Source organism: Neomonachus schauinslandi, chromosome 2 (genome assembly GCF_002201575.2).
Source record: "Neomonachus schauinslandi chromosome 2, ASM220157v2, whole genome shotgun sequence".
In the NCBI taxonomy this organism is placed as follows: Eukaryota; Metazoa; Chordata; class Mammalia; order Carnivora; family Phocidae; genus Neomonachus; species Neomonachus schauinslandi.
The window spans coordinates 49,169,749-49,191,885 of NC_058404.1; the positions used below are offsets into that span (position 1 = coordinate 49,169,749).

Genomic DNA, 22,137 nt, shown 5'->3' on the forward strand with positions numbered 1-22,137 from the left:
GAGAGGCTTTGACACTTGAAAGCAGTGTGAGGTGAGAATTCAGAGAGGTTTAAAATTCGGACCCCAGGATCTCTCACACTACACCGATCATAGACGTCTGCTCCAGAAGCTGTAACTCTACCTGCTGTAACGGCGGGCAGAGGAGTCCTTCAGAGGCGGTGGCAGGCAGAGGTAACACGGGTGAGGCCAGAGGCAAGCTCTCCCCATTCTAGATGTTGGCCGCAGCGTGAAAGAAGTGCCTGTGGGGGGCGCCTGGGTGGCTCAGTTGGTTAAGCGACTGCCTTCGGCTCAGGTCATGATCCTGGAGTCCCGGGATCGAGTCCCGCATCGGGCTCCCTGCTCAGCGGGGGGTCTGCTTCTCCCTCTGACCCTCTTCCCTCTCGTGCTCTCTGTCTCTCATTCTCTCTCTCAAATAAATAAATAAAATCTTAAAAAAAAAAAAAAGAAGTGCCTGTGGGCTGGGCAGGAGCCCTACCAGCTTCCACTCAATCCACAGAGGGCTTGGGAAAGGTCATCCACTTCAGCCCCCTGGGCATCTAGAGGGCAGACGCACTTGGCCACGAGGGAGGAAGAAGCTCTAGAAGCTGCCATGTTGAGCCTTGGATGGACGAGGTTTTTTATAGCCAGATCACTCCAAAACCAGTGTGGGGATGGGGATAACGAGCAAATTCTATGAGTTCATATATTAATGTCCTTCCAAATAAAAAAATGATTCTTTATTTTTACATTTCTAAAATCACAGAACTCCAGGCTGAATGTTATCTCACACACACACACAAAAAAAATCACTAATTTCTGGAGTCATCATATGGGAAAAATCTCCCATATCCCCTCTTCAAAATCTGGCCGAGTTATGCCTCAGGGAAATTTTCCAGTTCCGCCCCACACACCGACTTGGGATAAATAGAAACACTGAGGTCGTTTAGTTTTACCCACAGTTCCAAAGTGCTCTGACAGGATAACTCTCACCGGGTTAGAATACAGTTAGGAAGAATAAAGCTGCGTGTAGAATTCTGGGTGTGGTTAAAATGTGAATGTGTGCGCCTCCTGACCTGCGGGCTTTGTTCTCTTCTCCTTTCACTTGTTTTGTTTTGTTGCTTCCTACCGGGATTGCAACAAAAATATACCTTCTATTCAGAATCCCACTGGAGAGTAACTGGTTCAGATGAGTAGTCCTGTTACATATTAAGTTACTGGGCCTACAACTGAGAAATCTGAACTCTGGGGATACAACTCAAAGTAAATATTGTCTCAAGGTAAATAAACTAATTACTTGGCTGGCTGGTGAAATGCTTCCTTCTAAGATCATAACCCCAGCACGGGACGTTTGCTTTCTGCATGTGCATCCCAAGACAAAAATCAGGTAACCTGACATCCTCAAAATGATTCAGATCATGCCTTCCTATTTCTCCCCTCAGCGCTGAGCAACAGCTCCAGAGCCTGGAAGTCGTCACGTATGTGGCTTGGGACTCGGCACTCAGGTAAACACTGCCACGTGCCCGACCATGACTAACACGGACTACTTCTCTAAGCACGATGGTAACTAGGGGGGAGGCCCTCGCTCAGGGAAAGGACGCGGAAGGTGGAAGCCAGGACAAGGGGAGAGCTGAGGACAACGCTGCTAACAGACTCACACGACACCATGGGACGGGAATACTGAAGCCGGCAATCTTCTGAAAATACCACTATCACCATCAAAACCCGTAAGCTTTCTTGTTCTACTCAGGAAATCGGGGCCAAGGGCAACGTTCGCATACACTGCTCACTGATACATTCTTCTTAACAGAAGTGAAGCTATTTTAAGAATATGAAAAAGCTTCTCAAGACATCTGTTCTCAGGGACAGACCACAGTAACAAATACGTCTCAGAGCTGGTCTGTTCTAAAGTCTATCCCAAGAACAAGGGCAGCCAACTATCATGAGGTACCAAGACATGTTTCAGCAAAAATATTTTCACTTTCCTAAAGTTATATGCTGTTTTTCAAGTCCAAATATATTATAAATATCTGATCCTTTTCCGTCGGCAAAAAAGGGAACACTTTTTTTGTTTTTTAGACTCCAACGCTGGTAATATTTGTGTAGAATGAAGGTAGAATTTTAGTTGTTTTTTTTTTTTATAACTCCAAACACAGATGAAATCAAACTGTCTGCAATTGTCCCGAAATTCACATCTTTCAAAGGTCCTTTCCTCCATTCACATGAATTCATCTGAATCATTGCCGTCCTGTAGGAAACAAAAAAGTGAAACTGTAAAAGCCTTTAAAATAAATAACTCAAATTTTTAAAAATGTACACAATTAGTCTTAAGTAACAAGCTTCCTGATGCGTAACTGCAAAGTTCAGAAAGTGAAAGTAAAAAGTAACATCATTAAATTCACTCACCACTTCTCTATCTTAAAGTAGGAGCTGTTTAGACTAGTTGGATTTCTATGGCGTCATTATATGGCCTGAATCACACAGCAACAAATGACCAACAGTTTCCAAATTATGAAGTAAAGGCCCACCTGCCCTAGGACAGGATGTAACAAGTGTGACGAAAACAAAATGTGATCACTCCAACAAATACAGCAAAATATGAATCCAAACAGATCCTGCCTCAAATCCTTATGCCAAGGATGCTGCCAATAGGCAATTAGGCAAACACATTTTTGGCCTAGATTCCATTATTTTTAGCCTCAAGGTTGTCACAAGATGGATTTTTTTAAGTAGGAAAAGTGATTAGGAAGCCATAGGCTAGGTACCAAGTTCAGTGGCCTGCCAAGTTTTTGATTAAAAAACCTTATATGATGGTATACAGTAGAAAGGCCCTGATTTTATTGTGTGGCTTATATACACGTCCTAAAGACCAAGGACAAAAGTAGAGCCCCAGACTCCTTTTTGATCTATTGCATACCCTGAGAAAACGGCCCTGGATGCCAACATTCGCTAAGTGTCTAAGTTTGGGACATCAGCTTGAAAACGTCACAACCTGAACATAGCACTTGCTGTAGCTTCTCTTTCCCATGGCCTGATACCGGAGCTGAGAGAGAAGGGGAGGGCTCAGGCTTCCAGGTATATATGCTCTGCTCCTCCTTAATAGCTCTTATTAAAGATGGGCCAGGAAACAGGAGATCCCAGCAGGAAACGCTGGTTTCTGAGGTCTGCTTTGATCGCCAGTTTCTTTCAGTAGTTCTCTGTGCTTTTCATCAAGGAGCACAGCGAACCGAGGCCACGGCAAAAATGCCTTAGATAATTGTATGAAGAGCAAGCTCATGTTGGTATTCTATGCACAAACCAGAACTGTGACTGCCTTAGAGTCCTACACTGAAATCATAGCATCAGAGATGTTCAAAGTCACCATCTATCTTGGAAGGTCAGTATTAGAACCTGAACACTGAGGTGGAAAAATGCTCTAAGACAATTTGGATTGGTGACAATGAAAGTGTGTCACTCCCGATAAAGGCTGTGAGTCAGATTTGCAGAGTGTCTGTCCCATGTGTCTGCGGATCTGTATTTGGGGATTACAGCAACTTTTAAATAGATATCCGAGACCCAAGACTTTATCTGGACAATTTTAATTTTTTTTAGAGAGAAAGAGAGAGTGTGTATGAAGTGGGGCAGGGGGTGGGGAGGGGCAAAGGGAGAGGGGGAGAGAGAATCCTAAGCAGGCTCCAGCGCGGAGCCCAACGTGGGCTTCGATCCCAACACCCTGAGATCATGACAGGAGCCAAAATCAAGAGTCGGACGCTAGAACGACTGAACAATCCAGGTGCCCCTATTTGGCCAATTTTTATATTTAAGATTCCCTTTAAGAGTCAATATGTTTTTCAATATAGCAAAATAGGTTTCTTGTCATCTACCTATAAAGTGATAAACAAAATCGAATTGAAAGGAACTGTTTACTGATAACAAATTAAAAGATTAGGAAGAAATTACAGATTGAAGAGGATTATTCTAAATAGGAGAGCAAGAGCTCAAAATTAAAACCAACTTCAGAGTGGAAGACTAATATTTTTCCTGATGAATTTATATAAGCCACATGAAAACTCAAGTCCTATCATATATAAACGCAGCTTTAACTGAAGATCAACTGATCATGCAGCCAAACTGGATCATAAAAGGTCTGTACCCCCTTAAGAGAAGAGGGTTACAAGGAGAATGAAAACCTATTCTTTGGCAGTATGGGGGGGAAAGCTCTAAGAGTCCTTCCACTGCAAGACAGAGTAAAAACTCCCAGTGCAAAACTTCCCTGGAAACATGAATCTGATTGAAACCTGGAGCTCAGGGACAAGGGAGCAAACAACAGACAGAGAGGAACGGCAGAAAAGTTAGGAGTCCTTTGGTGTATAAATCTGACTTGCTAATCCTGGAGTGTATGTATGTATGTATGTATGTATGTATGTATGTATGTATGTATTTATTTATTTGACAGAGAGAGACACAGCGAAGAGAGGGACCACAAGCAGGTGGAGTGGAGGAGGGAGAAGCAGGCTAATCCTGGAGTTTGTTATTTGTTTGTTTGTTTGTTTGACAGAGAGAGACACAGCCAAGAGAGGGACCACAAGCAGGCGGAGTGGGGGAGGGAGAAGCAGGCTTCCCGCTGAGCAGGGAGCCCGATGCGGGGCTCGATCCCAGGACCCTGAGATCATGACCTGAGCTGAAGGCAGACGCCTAACGACTGAGCCACCCAGGCGCCCTGCTAATCCTGGAGCTTTCAACATCTGTCGCTACTCAGATCATGTCTGTATATTTGTATGTGTGTGTGTGTGTGTATTAATTCCAGAAGAATGTCCAAAATTTAATAATCCACAATGATGGAAATAAAAATGCCTAAGATTAACATAATCCAGGTGCCCAATTTCTGCTGGAAAGTAGCCTCTAAATCACAGAAGATTTTTAAGCAACAATAACCACAACAAAGACATTACACTGAGGGTATGTTAAAGACTTCTGTTTAACTGTTAAGCTGTTTTAAGAGTTCCAAGAAATCTAATAGTACTTTCCAGAAGGGATTAAATACATATCACCATTAATACTGAAACTCTGTGGGAAAAGAGCAGTTAAGGGCTGTATCGACAAAAAATTAACAATGACCATTTATATTCAGAGACTGAGGAACAACTTTCACATATATGCCCTTGTTTAAATTCTAGTGCAGACCCAGGAAGAAATTAAGTCTCCCTTCCACTGCTGATGAATACTCCTTCAGAGAGGTTAAATAACTTTATTAGGCTTATCCATGTAGTAAATGATAGCTTAGGGCTCTAACCTTCAAATTCAAGGTGTATTTAATTACATAATGCTACTCTTGAATTTTTCAGGAATAAATTACAAAGCTACATCTCTGACTCACAAAGGAGCCTCATAAATTTCGTTCTTCAGAGACAGAAATAAGAATATTGTCCTTACTCATTTTTAGAAGGACATTAAGATTTGAACAAGGTGTAAAATCCTACTAAAAACCCCCACTGATGAACTAAATATGGGGTTTGACTAGATGACCTTTAAGGGATCTTAAATTTTGTTAATTATTTCCAAGCATCTAAGGCAGTAGTGTGTAATATTATTTTCTTTGATGGTGGAAATGTTCTATTTCTGCACTGTCCAATATGACCACTAGCCACATGTGGCTAGTATGACTGAGCAGTTTTTAAAGTAAACTAAATTTTAATTAAATTTAAATGGTCACATGTAATTAGTGCCTAGTATCCTGAACAACAAGATCTAAAGCATACATAGTTGCCCCCTGAACAACACGGGTTTGAACCACACGGGTCTACTTCTACACAGACCCTTTTTCAATAAATACAGTTCGGGACTGTAAAAGTATTTTCTTCTCCCTATGACTTTATGGTCTTTTCTCTAGCTTACTTTATTGTGTGAATATGGTACATAATACATAAGACATACAAAATATGGGTCAATCCACTGTTTATATTATGGGTAAGGCTTCTGGTCAACAGTAGGCTACCAGCAGTTAAGTTCTGGGGGAGTCAAAAGTTATATGGAGATTTTTCAACTGTGTAGGGGGTTTGGCACCCCTAACCCCCTTACTGTTCAAGGGCCAACTGTATTTGTAAGCTATACTATAAAATATGCAACATAGCAAATATATCCACCCAGTTTCGATTTTCTGCAGCCTGTTACATAATAGCTAAATTGGGCTATCTCCATATCTTCCCATATATTTTGGGAAGAGAGTACTCATGGACAGTAAGTCCCTGACATAGTTCCAATAAAATAATTAGATGCTGATACTAAGAAAATTCTTTCAGTACTATAATCTGGATCTCCCTTTCTCTTATCTGAGGTCCTGAGGAACATGAAATCAACCAATGTGTCACTTAGGCTGCAGGTAAGATCTTGGGGTTAATACTTCCATTTTGTTTTTTAATTGAAGGTGAGAATTTTGTTTTCAGTTGTAATATAGGATCTACAGTAACATTAATGTAGAATATTAATAAGGGCCCGCCTGCATGCCACAACTAGGAAAGGGCAAATGAGGAGCAAGAATGTTCTGTTAACAGACCTGCACATCATAACAGAGCCCGATGATTTCTTTCCGTGAGGTGACCTACTTAAAAACACATTGCCCCCCCCAGGGCAAGAGGGGCAATGCCCAATAGAATGCGCTTGAGCGTATGATGGTTGCCAAATCATGTCAAGCCATCAGCAACATGTGAATCAGTACTGGCTAGTCACTCGATTATTAAAAACTCTTAATTATTTTAAGGTACAACATTAAAACAAATAACTTGAACATACCTGATTTGAAGACATATTCTCAACTTTCATTAGTGATGAATAGCTCCTAGAAGGAAACACATTTAAAATAAGGTTATCCAGGGGCGCCTAGTTGGCTCAGTCGGTTAAGTGTCCAACTCTTGATTTTGGGTCAGGTCATGATCTCAGGGTGGTGAGATCGAGCCCCACGGTAGGCTCCGCATTGGATGTGGAGCCTGCTTAAGTCCCCCCTTCTCTAAAAATAAACAAAATAAGGCTATCCAGCCAGCGAGTATTTCATGAACATTTACCATGTACCCAGCAGGGTCTTTCGGAGGAAAATATGATCCCTGCCCTCAAGGAGATTGCAACAAATACCTTTGAACAGTAAATAAGATGTGCACAGCACTTTACAGTTTAGAAAGTGCTTGCTCATACTCATTTCATGTCACTTCCACACTGTGAGGTAGGTGGCGTTATTCAGATCAGGAAACCCATCTATGGCCAAGAGCAAACAGGACTCCTTGCTGGGGGCGGACTGCCCGAACTGCAGAGGCTACAGGAACTCACGAGGAGATGCACCAGCACAGAGGCAGATCCAGAGAATGGTAGGAGCAAAGGCAAAGAGATGGTATCTATAATGATATCTCAAGTCCATTCAAGTGGAGTCCGAAGGCAAAGGAGTGGGAAATTAGGCTGGATGTGTGGGGCCCGATTATGTTGTCCTAACTGCGTGAGCTAACACAACGTGATCGGCAAGAAGCCACAATATAAGACGGGAGCAGAGGAGAGACATATGAGATTCAACAAGTATTATTAAATATCTGTGAGGTGTGAAGCCCTGTGCTAAGTCTGGGTGGAGGATGAGATGGGAAGAAAACAGAACATGATGAACAAGACAAAGCCTAGCCCCAAAGAGCTTACCAGGAGAGGAGATAAGACCTATTCAGCCATAAGTCTGCAAAAAGTTCAATTAAAAATACACAAAGAGACAAAAGAAAGTGAGACCATAGAACACCAGTGTTTAATCTGTAGCAGACAGAAGAGAGGGAGAAGGGAAATTAAGGCAAGGAGATGAGTTAATAGTAACAGTATTTACATTTACCATTTACCAAGTATCCTTTATTTGCTAGGACCTGTGTTCTATGCTTCATAAATTACCGCTAATCCCCCAACCACTTTATAAGGCAAGGGAGAGTCTCATGCCTACTCAAGACACAGGAGGCAGAGCAGGGGACGTTAAGGAAGTCGTGCAAGCTCTCCCAGCTAACTAGTGGAGAAGCGAGCCTCTGAATCCGCATCAGATTCCTGAGCTCACACTCCTGCCATCATGCTCCATCCAGTCTGCTGCAATGTTCCCCCACTGAGGGCATGAATCCAGGCTGTTAACAGCTGTCCTGGTAAGAAGGGATAAATCTGAGAGGAATCAACGATGACATGAAGGTTTCTATCTTGGGTGATTTGAAGAAAATAATGCTACAGTTGAGAGAAATGGGCAAATGCTGCAAGGAAGGTGTGCTCGGTGTGCGGCATGTTGCATGTGAAGGAATGGTGAGACATCCAAGTAGAGAATACGAACTATAGAAACGGAAAACTGAGAACGAGAGGGAAAGAGAACAGTCCCAGTTTGAGACAACCATCTGGGAGACATTTGGAGAGAGAGATTAGGCGAAGCTTGTCGGAGGAAGTGGTTATCTCTAAGAAATACACAGGTAAGATGGAGAAGCTGCAAGAGCAGAAAGAGAGAGGCATGCTGAGCACAAAGTGGGTAAAGCAGGGAATCTCAATCCTGGCTGCATTTCAAAATCGCCTAATGAAGACGGGCATCCCCGAGCCACATTCAAGAACCACTGGGTCTGAGAGCCCACTTCGATGAAAGCAACACACAGTTACCCTTTGTTAGGCCATGCCTGTCCTCTGAGCTCTGTCCCATTCATCCATCTGCCTATCTGACATTTTTTTGGATACCTCAAGGTATTGTCAGATTCGTATGTCCCTTTGCTACTCATGGTCCCACACCAGTTTGGTTCTTTCCCAGTATCCCCTGGGCCCAGAGAACGGCACCGCCATCCACTTCACCTCACACACCAGAAACCTAGCAGTCACTCTTTTCCCCTGCCTGTCCCCTCCATTCGATCTAGCTTCAAATCTTGTCATTTTACCTACAAAATCACTTCTCCCTGGTCCACTTCTCTCTACCCCTCCACAACACTCCCATATTCCAAGCTACCATCACCTGTCTTGTGGACAACTAATAGTTTTCTAACTGGCCTAGCCACCCCCCACCAGGTTCCTCTTCCATTCAGGTCAGCAAAGTGAGCTTTCTGAAGCACAAACCTTATCATACAACCCCCTGCTTAAAAGTCTTTGATGATCTCACAAAAGTCTGATGAAGGATGAAGACAAACATGACACCAACAGGCCCCGTGTGCTCGGGCACTTTGATCCACGCATCCCCACTCCTGGGTTCCATACATTTGGGCCTGCCTTTCTAGTCCTGGGTTCTGCCTTGCTGCCTCCCACACAGAGTCTTTCTTTGCACACCCAGTTCCCTCTGCTTAGAGCCCTCTTGCCACCATCTCCCTTTTAACCAGCAAACATAGTTCTGATCTTAGCTCAAGCATCACTGTCTCAGAGAAGCCAATCTCTGTTATTTATACATCCGCAATATATTAACCAATCTTACTCACTGCATATGCAAAGCATCGGATCACACATAAAGGGATGCAAAGATGCATATAAGTGCCTCTTTGAAGGAGTTTGCCACTAAAACGGAGAGCTACAGCATACAGAGCGTTAGTTATAGAAGGCAGCAGTGTTCGTGTGTGAGGGAGAAACAAAAGAAGGTCCAATTAAAGCAGTCATTTCTACATTGGACTATATCATCTTTTTAATCATTGGTCTTTTACCTTTTCTACATGTTGCCACTAAACTCCTCCTACAGTCTACTTCTTCCTAACATCCTAGGACACCTATGATGGCTCCTTATCACTTACAACCTAAAATTCTGTACTACGCAAAACCTTTTAAAATCCCCCTCCGATGTGCCTAATCTTTTATTCTTTTATTTGCCTATATATGACCTTGACTCTGGTCTTGCCAACCCGTTCCTTTCTTGCCTTACAGGCAGTACGGTGCGGACCTCAGGACTCCAGACTTGAGTTAGAATTCCTGCTTTGCCCCTTACCAGCTATAAGTTTCCACACATTAACCATCTTTTTTTTTTTTTTTAAGATTTTATTTATTTATTTGACAGAGAGAGACACAGCGAGAAAGGGAACACAAGCAGGGGAGTGGGAGAGGGAGAAGCAGGCTCCCCGCCGAGCAGGGAGCCCGATGCGGGGCTCGATCCCAGGACCCTGGGATCATGACCTGAGCCGAAGGCAGACGCTTAACGACTGAGCCACCCAGGCGCCCCCCACACATTAACCATCTTGCTAAAGTCATCTTTGTCCCCAAATCCAGCTCAGGTTACTTGTCCAAACTGATGATCCATTCACCTGTGACTTGTCATTTTACCTGGGCCTTGTACTTGTCTGACTTCAATCACCCGAGCCTTGGTTTCAAATTTCGACCTCCCAGACTCCCAATTTTTAAATATCTCTATCTCAGGTAGCCACAGTCCCTACCTTTTTCTTTTCTGATCTGTTACTCACTTATCCTCTATTAACTACCTTTTTCTATTGTTTCTTCTGGTTTGAATATCCACATGGTGGAGCTTGATTTTGATGCTGATGTTTGTTATAATACCACAAAGCCCAAATAAGTGAATACAAGACTGAAACAGAGCAGGTGAGCTTTCATGTGGATGCAACCATGCATTCCACTACAGAGATGAAACGACGCAGCCAGGACACACTGAAGGGAGCCAGGGATGCTCTTCCCTAGCACCTGCCAATAAATGATGGTGTCCACTGGGAGACTCACCGCTAACCTCTCTAAAGGATTTCTCCAAATGCCTGCTCTCTCAAACCAAATGTAGACTGAGTAGAAGCTGTTCTGCTTCTCACTCTCAAGATCACGTCTAAGACACCGACTACTCTAAAAACCTGTGCTGAATCTCTGCTATTACCTCATCTTAATGTATGGCTTGCGGTGTAGCAGTCACAGAGAGGAAGGAACGTGTGAGGAGGCTTCTTCCCTACACTCCAAACCCCATGAGCTCCTAGGCTCACAGGGCATGTGTCTAAGGAGCTAACGAGTAAGATGGGTAAGTGAGAATATGCAAAGTCTAAGGAAGGGGAAATTTTTCCCAATGGTTTAGATGAAGAAAATAAATGGTGAACAGATGGTATTACTATACTGCCCTCTCAACAACCCAAATATTTCTAAAACCTGTCTAAGAGGATGTTCTTTACGTAGACCTATTTACATTATCAGATCATCACAGTTTCTGCATGCTGAGATCAAGGAGTAAAGGCTCATCGGCAAGAGCAAGATGGAGTTCTGTCTCCAGGGGCTATCATTCCTCGCCTCGGAGCAGAAGTCGTGCCTTCCACAGGGCGGGCTGGGCTTTGTTCACCGCTGAGCTGAGGGCCGACAGAGGATCCTGACTGGAGCTCGGAGAACTTGGAGCTGTATAATGGCAATTCCATCCATTTCTTCTCCCAGTAGACATTAGAAATGAGAGGCTTATTGCCATTCTTGTTCAACAAGTTAAGAAGAGAAAGGGGACAAGAATCTAAATAATGGTTTTAGAATTGGAGGGAAGTTGGATATCTCCGGATACGAGGCTGTTGAGTATTTCTTTGCTGAAATCATCTGGAAGCATTGGGGTTAACTTCCGGGATAAGAATATCTCTTGGTTTCTCTGCAGAATCCCCTTCAGACCCAAAAGTCGGTTTCTTAGGCATTCGCAGCAACTAAAGTGGACATCCCCTACCAGATGGTCCAAATAAAAGAACCAGCTGCTGGTGAAAGCTAATGAAATTGTCATTGTCAGAAAACCAAGTGAAAGACTTGAGAATGAGAAGATTCTGTAGGCCCAGCATTTGATCTCTTGGGTGGAAGAGTCAAAGACAGAAACTAAGGTGATGTATAGAGCACTACCAAGGTATAAAAACAGATTTTAAAACGGGTCAGAAGCTTAGAGCTTGTGGCTGGAACTTCACAGAAGCTGCAGGAGCTGGCACGCAAGCCGGCAGGTCCCTGGTCTGTTGCTGCGTGGCTTCCCCGCGCTGCAGCCTTGCCTCTCACCCTCCCAGCTTCAGCAGCTTGGGAAAGCAAATCATTGCCGTGGCACAGGTTTCACAGAAATGAACGCATCAGCTGTTTCTGGTTTTCTGAGAGCCACGATCATTTATTAAAAAGAAAGCATCAGGGAAAAACTGTGTAGAAAAACATGAACTAGAAAAGTGATTTTCCCATTTATTCCACTTACATTTTCCTTTTGGTATTTATGGGCCAGAGTGATATAGGACAAAAATTTGTGTCTGAGAAAACAAATGGAAAAATTACAAGTGACGAGGGACAGCTTAGAAAATGGAACTGATCAGATAAATTTGCTTTTGAGGCAAAAATTTCACTCAATAACAATGAGAATTTTTTTCCCCCCTCAACTTATTTAAATATTTTATGTGTTGTTGATACTATAAAAGAAAATCTGGGAGATAAGCACATTGTGTTTTAGTTTAAACTAATAAAATCAAATATACAAAATCCCCTAAATTTTACTAGTACACAGCTTGATTTGAAGCAAAAATGAAATGCATTTTAAGATAAATTCCCGTATCTATAAATTACTTGATTCATATAGAATAAATTTTACTTTAACGCTGAACAGACTGAACAGAGGCAGAAAAGAGTGGTAACTATAGCGTGTTGTGAGCTTGAGAATCAGACAAGACTAGCTCTGTGACTTTGGGCAAGTTACTTAACTGCTTGTCAGGCTGTTTCCTCTTCTAGAAAATGCAGGTAATAACAGTATTTGCCTCATATTGGCTATTGTTAGGATCAAATGAAATAATGGAGCTAAATATAGTACAGGGTTTGGCAGATGACAAGTGCCCAAAAACGTTAGCTATTCTTTCTTGTTAAGTTATTAAGTAAATTAAGTGATACTATATTCCTAACATATTATGTTTCTGAACAAAATTGTTAGATCTGTAGAAGGCACAAGAAGGTATGTTTTCACTCTTTTCCCCACTCCACACGAAAAACAAAAATGAATAAGCTACTCTCAATCCTACATTGCTCAAAATTCCACACATTTTACTGCGCTGATCGAGCTGATAATTTTTCTTTCACTCACAACACAAAGCAGACTCGCACTAGGTCAAACCAAATCTGGGCATTCGTTTGTTTCGTGTCAGCAGATTATAACTCAGGATAACACTTCCGGAGCTCTCCATCTGAATATATTTTAAATGCAGCCACTTATCCCGTTTCAGCAGAAACCCCAAAGGAGCACGTGCATGCGGATAACTAAGAAATACCAGTACTTGATCATTATACCTACGTTCTGACCCAACAACCTTTCTAATCACCCAGTGTATTCCAAGGAAACCAAGTCAGGACATGGCAAGACAGCTCATTTTGATCCTGTGCCACTCCCAAAGGCACAGCAATGCCTTTTCTTCCCCCCTTCTTTTCGGTATGCTTAACACAAATGATATCTACGGAGAACTGTGGGAAAATCTAGAAATCCTGTAAGTAGAAGTTGCAGGATTAAATTCCCTCTTTGACAAAGAAAACCCAGGAGTCTCTTTAGGTATAAACTATACATCTACTACAGATTCAGCGTGGTGGGCAGACTAATGATCCCAACCATAGATGTCCACATCCCAATCCCCAGAACCTGCAACTATGTCACCTCATCTGGCACAAGGGGCTTTGCAGATGTGGTTGGGTTAAGGATCTTAGATGGAGAGGTTATGGATTGTCTGGGTGGGCCCAATGTCACTGCACTGGTCCTCAACAGTACAGAAGGCTGTGGTCAGAGATGGGGCTGCGACTCTGGAGGGAGGGTCTCAGAGATGCATGTGGCCAGCTCTGAAGATGGAGGAAGGGGCCACAAGCCAAGGAATGTGGGTGGCCTCTAGGAGCTGGAAAAGGAAACAGATTCTCCCCTAGAGCTCCAGAAAGGAACACAGCCCAGCTGACACCTTGATATTAGCCCACTGAGAACCACGCTGGACTTCTAACATATGAATGGATGGAACTGTAAGGTAAGAAATCTATGTTGTCTGAAGCCACTAAATCTGTGATAATTTGTTACAGGAGCCACAGAAGACTCAGTCTGGATTCTCATACACTAGAAATTCAGGACTCAAGTTGTATTTTAACTACTATTTATCATTTTACTTACTTATTTTTGTTTATTTTTTAAAGATTTTATATCTTATTTTATTAAGTAGGTTCCACACCCAACATGGGGATTGAACTCACAACCCCAAGATCGAGTCACATGCTCTACTGACTGAGCCAGCTAGGCACCCCCTACTATTTATCATTTTAAAGTGTAGTGCTTTGGGGTAGGCCTCATTACATTAATCACTTCTAACTTACGAAAAAAATTTTTTCTTTTAAAAAACAAATTTTAAGAATTACTAGCAGTGGGGCACCTGGGTTAAGTGTTTGCCTTCGGCACAGGTCATAGATCCCAGGGTCCAGTGATTGAGCCCTACATCAGGTTCCCTGCTCAGCTGGGGGTCTGCTTCTCCCTCTCCCCTCTGCCTCTCAACTCCCCCTACACCCCCCACCCCTGCTCGTGCTCTCGCTCTCAAATAAACAAATAAAATCTTAAAAAAAAAAAAAAAAAAGAATTACTAGCATAGGCCTTCAGAGCTAAGACCACCTTATTCAAGTACCACAGCGAGTCAATGTTAAATCCTTAATATAACATCTTGTCTTTTCCTGAAGATGTTTACAAACCAAACTCTAAAGATGATGGTTTATCTAAGAATAAAATTAGCTCTTTTATTTCACACACACTCATATCCCGTCCCTATAAAAGGGCGTCATTTGACCAACGCCTCAGCATAACTGCCTTTTCCTAGACCGTCTCAGGCCCCAAGTCTGTTCTCTGTCCTGCCCTCCACCAGTATATCCTTCCTACGGGTTGGTCCCTGATGAAAATCAGCAGCAAGGAATCTCCAAGGTCAACACCAACACCACAGCTCCGACATACCGAAGTTCGTCCATTTCCCGCTTCTTCTTCATCTCTTCCTTCTCTCTCCTTTTCATTTCCTGAATTTGGGCTTTTTTCTCATTCCTCTCTTCTCGGTCTCTGCATTCCTTCTCTGCCGCGAGGTCTGGGAACCGCTCCATTTTGGTCTTTTCTAATCGGTTCAGGATCTCATTCACTTTCTTCTCCACGGTCACAATTTTCACCTTTGAGGGAGATGGGAGGGAACAATACTGAATCTTTATTGTAGGTTTCCCCCCCCCCAGAACAGAGGCAATGCTTTCTAGGGGCCAAACAACCCAGCTGAAAAGGGATTTAGAAGGCATACGTCATGCTGAGCCTTCAACAATGAAGGCAGGAGACGGAAAAGCCCGGGGCTCCATGGCACCTCCCACCGCGGCGCACAACACTTACATCCTTCTGCCTGTGAAAGCCTATCTGTCCCACATCCATGTCGGCTGTTTTCTTCAGGTTAGACCACGGTGTATATACCACATTAACGTTGTTCATCTTGCAGCCTGCCAAGAGAGACTGTCTTCAACATGAGGGCCGGAGCATACTGAGTTCCCTCACCCACTGGCCAATTACCAAAATCCAACAAACGGAAAGGCTGAGTGCAAACAGCCACTGAGGGATTCAAACCACCAAATACTTTTTTTTTTTGAACCCACCCACGAAAGGCAGATGGTAAAGGTGACCAACACAATTCAAGCAATAGTGTTATGAAGGAAAGCAGGGGTCTGTGGATTAGCTTCAGGGACTTCTGAGACTCCCAAATAGTGAAAACAAAATTTATGATACGCATTTTTTAAAAAGAGAAATGGACCAAACAGGTTTCCCTCAGATTCCCAATGGAGTCGTTGATTCAGTAAAGGCTAAACATCGAGATAAAGCAAAAAGCCATGGTCTGGGATTCAAGAGACCAGCACGAGACCCTGGAACCAACACAAACCAGCTGTGTCACTTAGGGAACGTGCCCAGGGCTCCCGGAATCTCATTTGAAACAGGAAGAGATCGGACTAGTAGAATTTTTTGTTTGTTTGTTTCTTTTCACAGTGGTAGTACCTCTTTTACCAAAGAAAACATATCAAAGTAATAAAAGCAGAGATGCTCTAGATGAAAGGGGTGCCGGGTACCCCATACCCCACTCATTCCTCCTACCACCTCCACCTCTCATTTCCCCTCTGCCCCGGACCGCTTCTCAGGCAGCTTGAAGAATCCCAGTTTAATCACTGGCCCAACACTCTTTAAGGCCCTTTTCAGTATATTATATAGTTTATTAAATCACCACATACATTGGAGAAAACTGGTGAATAACTGCTTACTTAAGTGATCAAAATTAACATCATCAAAAATGGAGCAAAATGGCACCATGTGAGTCCTGATTGTAACACACAAGACTTCACTTATATGTTATTCCTGACTGAAAATGCATGTGATCCTACTCAAGTGGAAGCATCAGACCAACCCAAATCACAGGATATCCTACAACTGGTCTCCATTCAAAGTGTCAATGTCTTGAAAGACAAAGAAGTATCTTTAGATTAAAAGAGATCAGAGACATGATGAGTAACTATAACATATGATCTTGGATCAGAAAAAGAAATGCTAGGGCGCCTGGGTGGCTCAGGCAGTTAAGCTTCTGCCCTCAGCTCAGGTCATGATCCCAGGGTCCTGGGATCAAATCCCACATCGGGCTCCCCATGCTCTGCAGGGAGCCTGCTTCTCCCTCTGCCTGTAGCTCCCCCTGCTTGTGCATTCTCTCTCTCTCAAATAAATAAATAAAATCTTTAAAAAAAAGAGAGAGAGAAAGAAATACTATAAAGGGATAGTAGTGGGACAACTGGAAAAACTTACATATGGACTATATATCAAATGACAGTACTCTAGCCATGTTAAACTTCCTGAATCTGGTCACAGTAATGCAGTTACTCAGACAATGTCCTTGTTCTTAGGACATGCTAAAGAGTTACGAGGTCTATAATTTTCCTTCGAATGATTCAGCTAAAAAAAGGAATAATTAGAACATTATAGAGAGAAAGCAAATACATATGGAAAAATTATTGAATCTAAGTGAAGGGCATACAGGAGTTGTATTTCTCTAGCAACGTTTCTGTAGGTTTGAAATTTTTTTTTTCAAAATTAAGATTTAAAAAAATCTCCATGTGTGTGGTGCTACAGGAGATCCAAACATGGATCAGATAATGGGTCTTGTCTTCCAAGACTAAAGGAAAGCAGATAAGTACATAAATAACCTCAATGAAAAGCAGACTTCTTCAGAACGCCCAGGTGGCTCAGTCGGTTAAGCGTCTGCCTTCGGCTCAGGTCACGATCTCAGGGTCCTGGGATCAAGCCTCGCATCAGACTTCTTGCTCAGCAGGGAGTATGCTTCTTTCTCTCTGCCCTCCCCACCCCCTCCCCCCAGCTCTCGCTCTCTCTCAAATAAATAAATATAATCTTTAGGAAAAAAAAAAGAAAGAAAGAAAAGCAGAACTCATCAAATGCTATTGGAAAGGTACAGGTAAAGTCCTAATGCTGCTCCGAGAGGGCAGTGGTCACCCACGCTGGAAGAAGGGAAAGGCTCCATCAGAGAGGTTAATACAGTTTAGTGGTTAAGACAGAAGACTTTCAGGTCAGACTGACTTCAAATGCACCCACCACCACACTTCAGAGCTCTGAGACCTTGGGCAGGTTCCTTAACTCCCTTAAGCTCAGCTCACTCATCTCTAGAATGAAAATAATAACACATATCTCAGGAGGGTTGATAAGTGAAATAATCGGTGAAGTTTTAGCATGTAGTGCCAGGCATGTAATTAATGTTCAAGGTTAGCTATTACTACCATTACTACAACTACTGGGTGGACCCTGAACCTTAGCTTGCATCTAGACACGGGACGACGGAAAGGCAGACAAAACTGAGGACAGGGGAGACAACATAAGCAGAGATATATGGTAGGAAAACAGCCAAGACGTGCTTTGGCTGGAGGGTGAAATACGTGAAGGGAAAAAAGTCTGTAGTCAGAGCAGAGATGCTTAGCTTCTAGCTGAAGAAGTCTGGACTTATATGTATAATTAAGGTGAGGCGTGTCATAGAAAGTTTCTAAGACTTTAGAAAGTTTACTCTGGCAAAAGATTCTATGAATAAACTGACTGACCAGATTCTATGATGACAAACAAGTTTAACCCAATTTCCTTGGTTCTGAGAGCCAAAGGCAGTCTAGCGGGGGGGGAAATATTTTAACTGCACAGCAACGCAAATGGAGCATCCTCAGCATCCTCTGCTGTCAATTCATGCGTGAGGCTCCTGGGCTTAGCTCCTTATTCTGCTAAGTGAGCTCTCACTGTGGAAGGCTGAAGTGGAGAGCAGAGGAGGGCAGTGTCATGACTCTTCTGCCTTTTCTGTTTTCTCTAGAACTAGTAAACTATAAAGAGATTAAGAATAAAGAGGCCAGGCCCAGAATAAAGAGTCCAAAGACCCTTTAATAAAGTCACATCTGCTAGCCAGGGGCATGGAAAGGAAACAAGACCATGTGAAAGAGGTTGCAACACACAAGAGGATAATGATTGTTTTAATTTTATTATTTTTACTTTAATAACTGAAGCTCGTGACTGGAAATCTTAAAAACTCTGTTCTGCTCATAAAAATGGAATGTCCTAAAAGACTAACTGCAATTTAATGATTTACGGTGTTGAAAACCAGTGACTCTACACGACCAGACTTCTACTTTCTTTGGCTAGGTATCTGACTCAGTAAAGCTGTCCAACTTAGTCTAAGTGATGAGGAAGGGGTACACTGGCCAACTCTTATCCTGTAATCTCCAACCCTGGTACCTACTATCAGCTAAGTGTCTGCCCTCTATCCAAACCATATTTCTTTCCAACCCTCTGGATAATCTCTCAACCTCACATCAAACCAAACTTACCTCCACTCTAGCTCTGTGTCCTACACCCCCAAATCCAACCTACTAGCTCAACCATTCTTAGCAGAACACCATCTCCTGGCTCCCCTTTTTAACTCCCACTTCCTCCCCCAAAATTGTCCTTCTTGACCTGTACTGACTACTGACCAATTAAATCTACTACTGACAGGGGTGCCTGGGTGGCTCAGTTGTTTAAACGACTGCCTTCGGCTCAGGTCGTGATCCCAGGGTCATGGGATCGAGCCCCACATTGGGCTCCTATCTCAGTGGGAAGCCTGCTTCTCCCTCTCCCTCTGCTGCTCCCCCTGCTTGTGCTCTCCTGCTCTGTCTCTGTCAAATAAATAAAATTCTTAAAAAAAAAAAAAAAAATCTACTACTGACAGAACTAAACAAGCACCAAGCCCAGAATTACAGGCCTCCCCTAAAACAGGACAATTGTTCTCAACCAACCCTCTGTACATATTACAATCTCCCGGAGAACACTGGAAAAATACAGATACTCATGGATCACCCCAGACCAACTAAATGAGATTCTTTGGGAGATAAGAAGATCAACAGACTCGATACCTTCACAATATACAGGGAGAATAAAGTATGAAAGAGGAGAAGGAGAGAAAAAAAAAGTAAGAAACAGGGATATAGAGACTTGAGTTCTAGAATTTAAGAACAAATGATGGAAAGAAAGACATCACACAGCATTAAAAATAAAGCCATGACATACATCTCTTGCTTAGCTATTAACCTAACCTCATTTCCAAAAGCCCCCCACCTTTTTTTGAAGATTTATTTGAGAGAGAGAGCGCGTGCACACGTGTTGGGGGAAGGGCAGAGGGAGAGAATATCCAAGCAGACTCCCGCTGGGTGTGGAGCCCCACGAGGGGCTCGATCTCATGAGCCATGAAATCAGGACCTGAGCTGAAAGCAAGAATCAGTTTGACTAAGCCACCCAGGCACCCCCAAAAACCTTTCTACGAATAACATCAAGGGTAGGCAGGTTTAGACAAGCTTCTAGTCAAGGTAAGGGGAACACAGTAGAAAGAGCTGAGAAAGGACCACGAACATGAGAGGGGTGGAGAGATTAGCTTTCAGTTCTCGGACAGGTAGCAGAACAAAACAGGGGAAAGGTATATTACATATTATTCATTTGACTCAAGCCCAAGTCACTGACATGTTCTCTAAAATGTATTCAATTTCAGATACAGATACTGGTGTTAATTCTGAAAACACCTCTAAGAGAACTGACCTTGAATGCTATTGGCCTTCACAAGATGGGCACAGTCCATCAGGACTTCCTTTGGTATGTCTTCTATCTTCTCCCCCTGGAACATAAAAATAAACCAGATGGTCCACTACCTTGTCACTGATCAATACTGGAGCACTTATAGGGCTTTACTGCCTTACTAGGCACAACTTTATTAAAAGCAGAGGCTCTTCACTGTATTTCAGAACACTGAAAAATGAAGTCTATTATGGGAATGTTTGAGAGAAGGCAGTACAAGTAATATGGAAAATATGAATACTTAATAAGTGGGTGAAAAGGGTATAAAAGAAAACCACTAAAGTACTAACTGTAATTATGTCTCAGGAACTTTCTCCTCTTTCTTGTCACTTTCTTCTCTTCATTCTTACTTCTGGAAACCTTGTGGGGAAATGGTGCCTATTTCTGATAATTGGAAGTCTTCTTTGCTGAGGTCCCTATGACCTTCCTTTCAAAGAGATATCTTATGGTCTTGAGTCTCAAACATCGTTTGAGGTAGGTCATCCATCAGCCTTAATTAGGAACCCCGCTCTTCGTGTGTTTGATATAACCACCCACCCTAAGGGAAAAATAATATTGACTCATTTTCTGTACAGATACTGTAACAAAGTCAAAGCTGAAAAAGCAAAGCCATTCCAAAAGAACAAAAATATTTCAAAGGCCGAACAAGTGGGAATCACCTCAGTACTGGCTCCAGCTAGGCATGGGATTAAAGCAGCACTTCTGTATGGGAATGAAATGTGCCACCTACCTAAATAACTGGAGATAAATTAAGTTTTTTTGTTTTTTTTTAAAGATTTTATTTATTTATTTGAGAGAGAGAATGAGAGAGAGCACATGAGAGGGGGGAGGGTCAGAGGGAGAAGCAGACCCCCCGCTGAGCAGGGAGCCCGATGCGGGACTCGATCCCGGGACTCCAGGATCATGACCTGAGCCGAAGGCAGTCGCCTAACCAACTGAGCCACCCAGGCGCCCAGGAGATAAATTAAGTTTATTCCATTACGTTTCAGAATTTTTTTTGTTTGTTTTTAAAATGTTTTAAAATGAGGATCTCTCAAATACATAACGTTGACCCAAAAAATACGTGATTTAAGTTTGCCACTACTTTAATAACATAGCTCATAATGTGCAATTCCCTGGCCACTTAAAGAAAGGATTCTGAATTTAGCATCTTGATAACACAATGTCATTACTAAGAGTATCAACCATTACACTAGGCCATAATATGGTGATAGTGATGCCTTCGGGAGCGTCAAAAATACACAGAAGCAGACTGACCCTATTCTAAATAAATCAACATAATTAAAAAACAAAACAGCTACCACTTTTGAAGTACCCACCATGTGCCAGGCACTAAGTAAACAGCCATATGAAAAAGATAGTATTATCTTCACTTTAGCAACAATGAAAATAAAGCTTAGCAGGGTTAAATAACTGGGCTAGGGTCCCCTAAATCTAGTAAGTGACAGAGCTGAGAGATGAACCCAGGCCCAAGGGTTGTAGCAACTGACCCCAGAGTACAGTGCCTTTGGAATTCTTGTGGAAATGTAGTTTCTTGGTCCTGGATGTCAGCCTACATCCTCATATCCCTTCTTGCTACCTGTGTCTGTCACTATTCCTGAAGCAAGCTCATCTTCCTGTTGGCTACTTCTAATATAATACGAGCAGACTTAAAAAAAAAAAACAAAAACCAATCCTTCAGCTTAGCGTTATGCATAAAGTCAGAGTAAACTCTGACTGGAGAGTCTGAGGTGCTCTCAATACATAAATGTCAGAATTTTGACTGTGGGCTTTGTGCCATCTCTGTCAATGAGGTAAGAGACCTCTGGACAGCTGAGGGTTTTCTATGGGTTTTCAAAAACCAAAGAAGCCTAGGAAAGAACACTGCTGAGTATCTCTGATCTTCAAGATCTGGGTTGAATTCAACTGAATTCAACAACCAAAAAGTTAACACATACGATGCTTAACATGTGCCAGGCATTATTCTAACTGCTTCAGTCACGCTAGCTCATTTAATCGTCACAATGGCCCAAGAAGATAGGTACTGTTAGCTCCCTCTTACAGATGAGGAAACGGGCACAGCTAGGTGACTTGCTCAATAAGTCCCACAGCTAGTACGCAGGACAGCTAGG

The 22,137-nt window shown here is 42.7% G+C and overlaps 1 protein-coding gene across 2 annotated transcripts in view; it reads right to left on the bottom strand.

Annotated features, from left to right (window-relative positions):
• Nucleotides 1-408: 408 nt before the first annotated feature.
• The window catches only part of CCDC25 (coiled-coil domain containing 25), a 39,321-nt gene continuing 17,592 nt past the window's right edge, over nt 409-22,137 (bottom strand). Inside the window, exons 4-8 of one of the 2 annotated variants that reach the window (XM_021698794.2) lie at nt 19,991-20,066; nt 15,242-15,345; nt 14,831-15,033; nt 6,745-6,790; nt 409-2,224 (exon numbers count right to left, since the gene is read on the bottom strand). In XM_021698794.2, coding sequence (XP_021554469.1) covers nt 2,195-2,224; nt 6,745-6,790; nt 14,831-15,033; nt 15,242-15,345; nt 19,991-20,066 — 459 coding nt within the window. In that variant the 3' untranslated portion in view covers nt 409-2,194. The remainder of the gene's footprint in view (nt 2,225-6,744; nt 6,791-14,830; nt 15,034-15,241; nt 15,346-19,990; nt 20,067-22,137) is intronic. The other variant, XM_021698793.2, reaches the window with a different exon arrangement.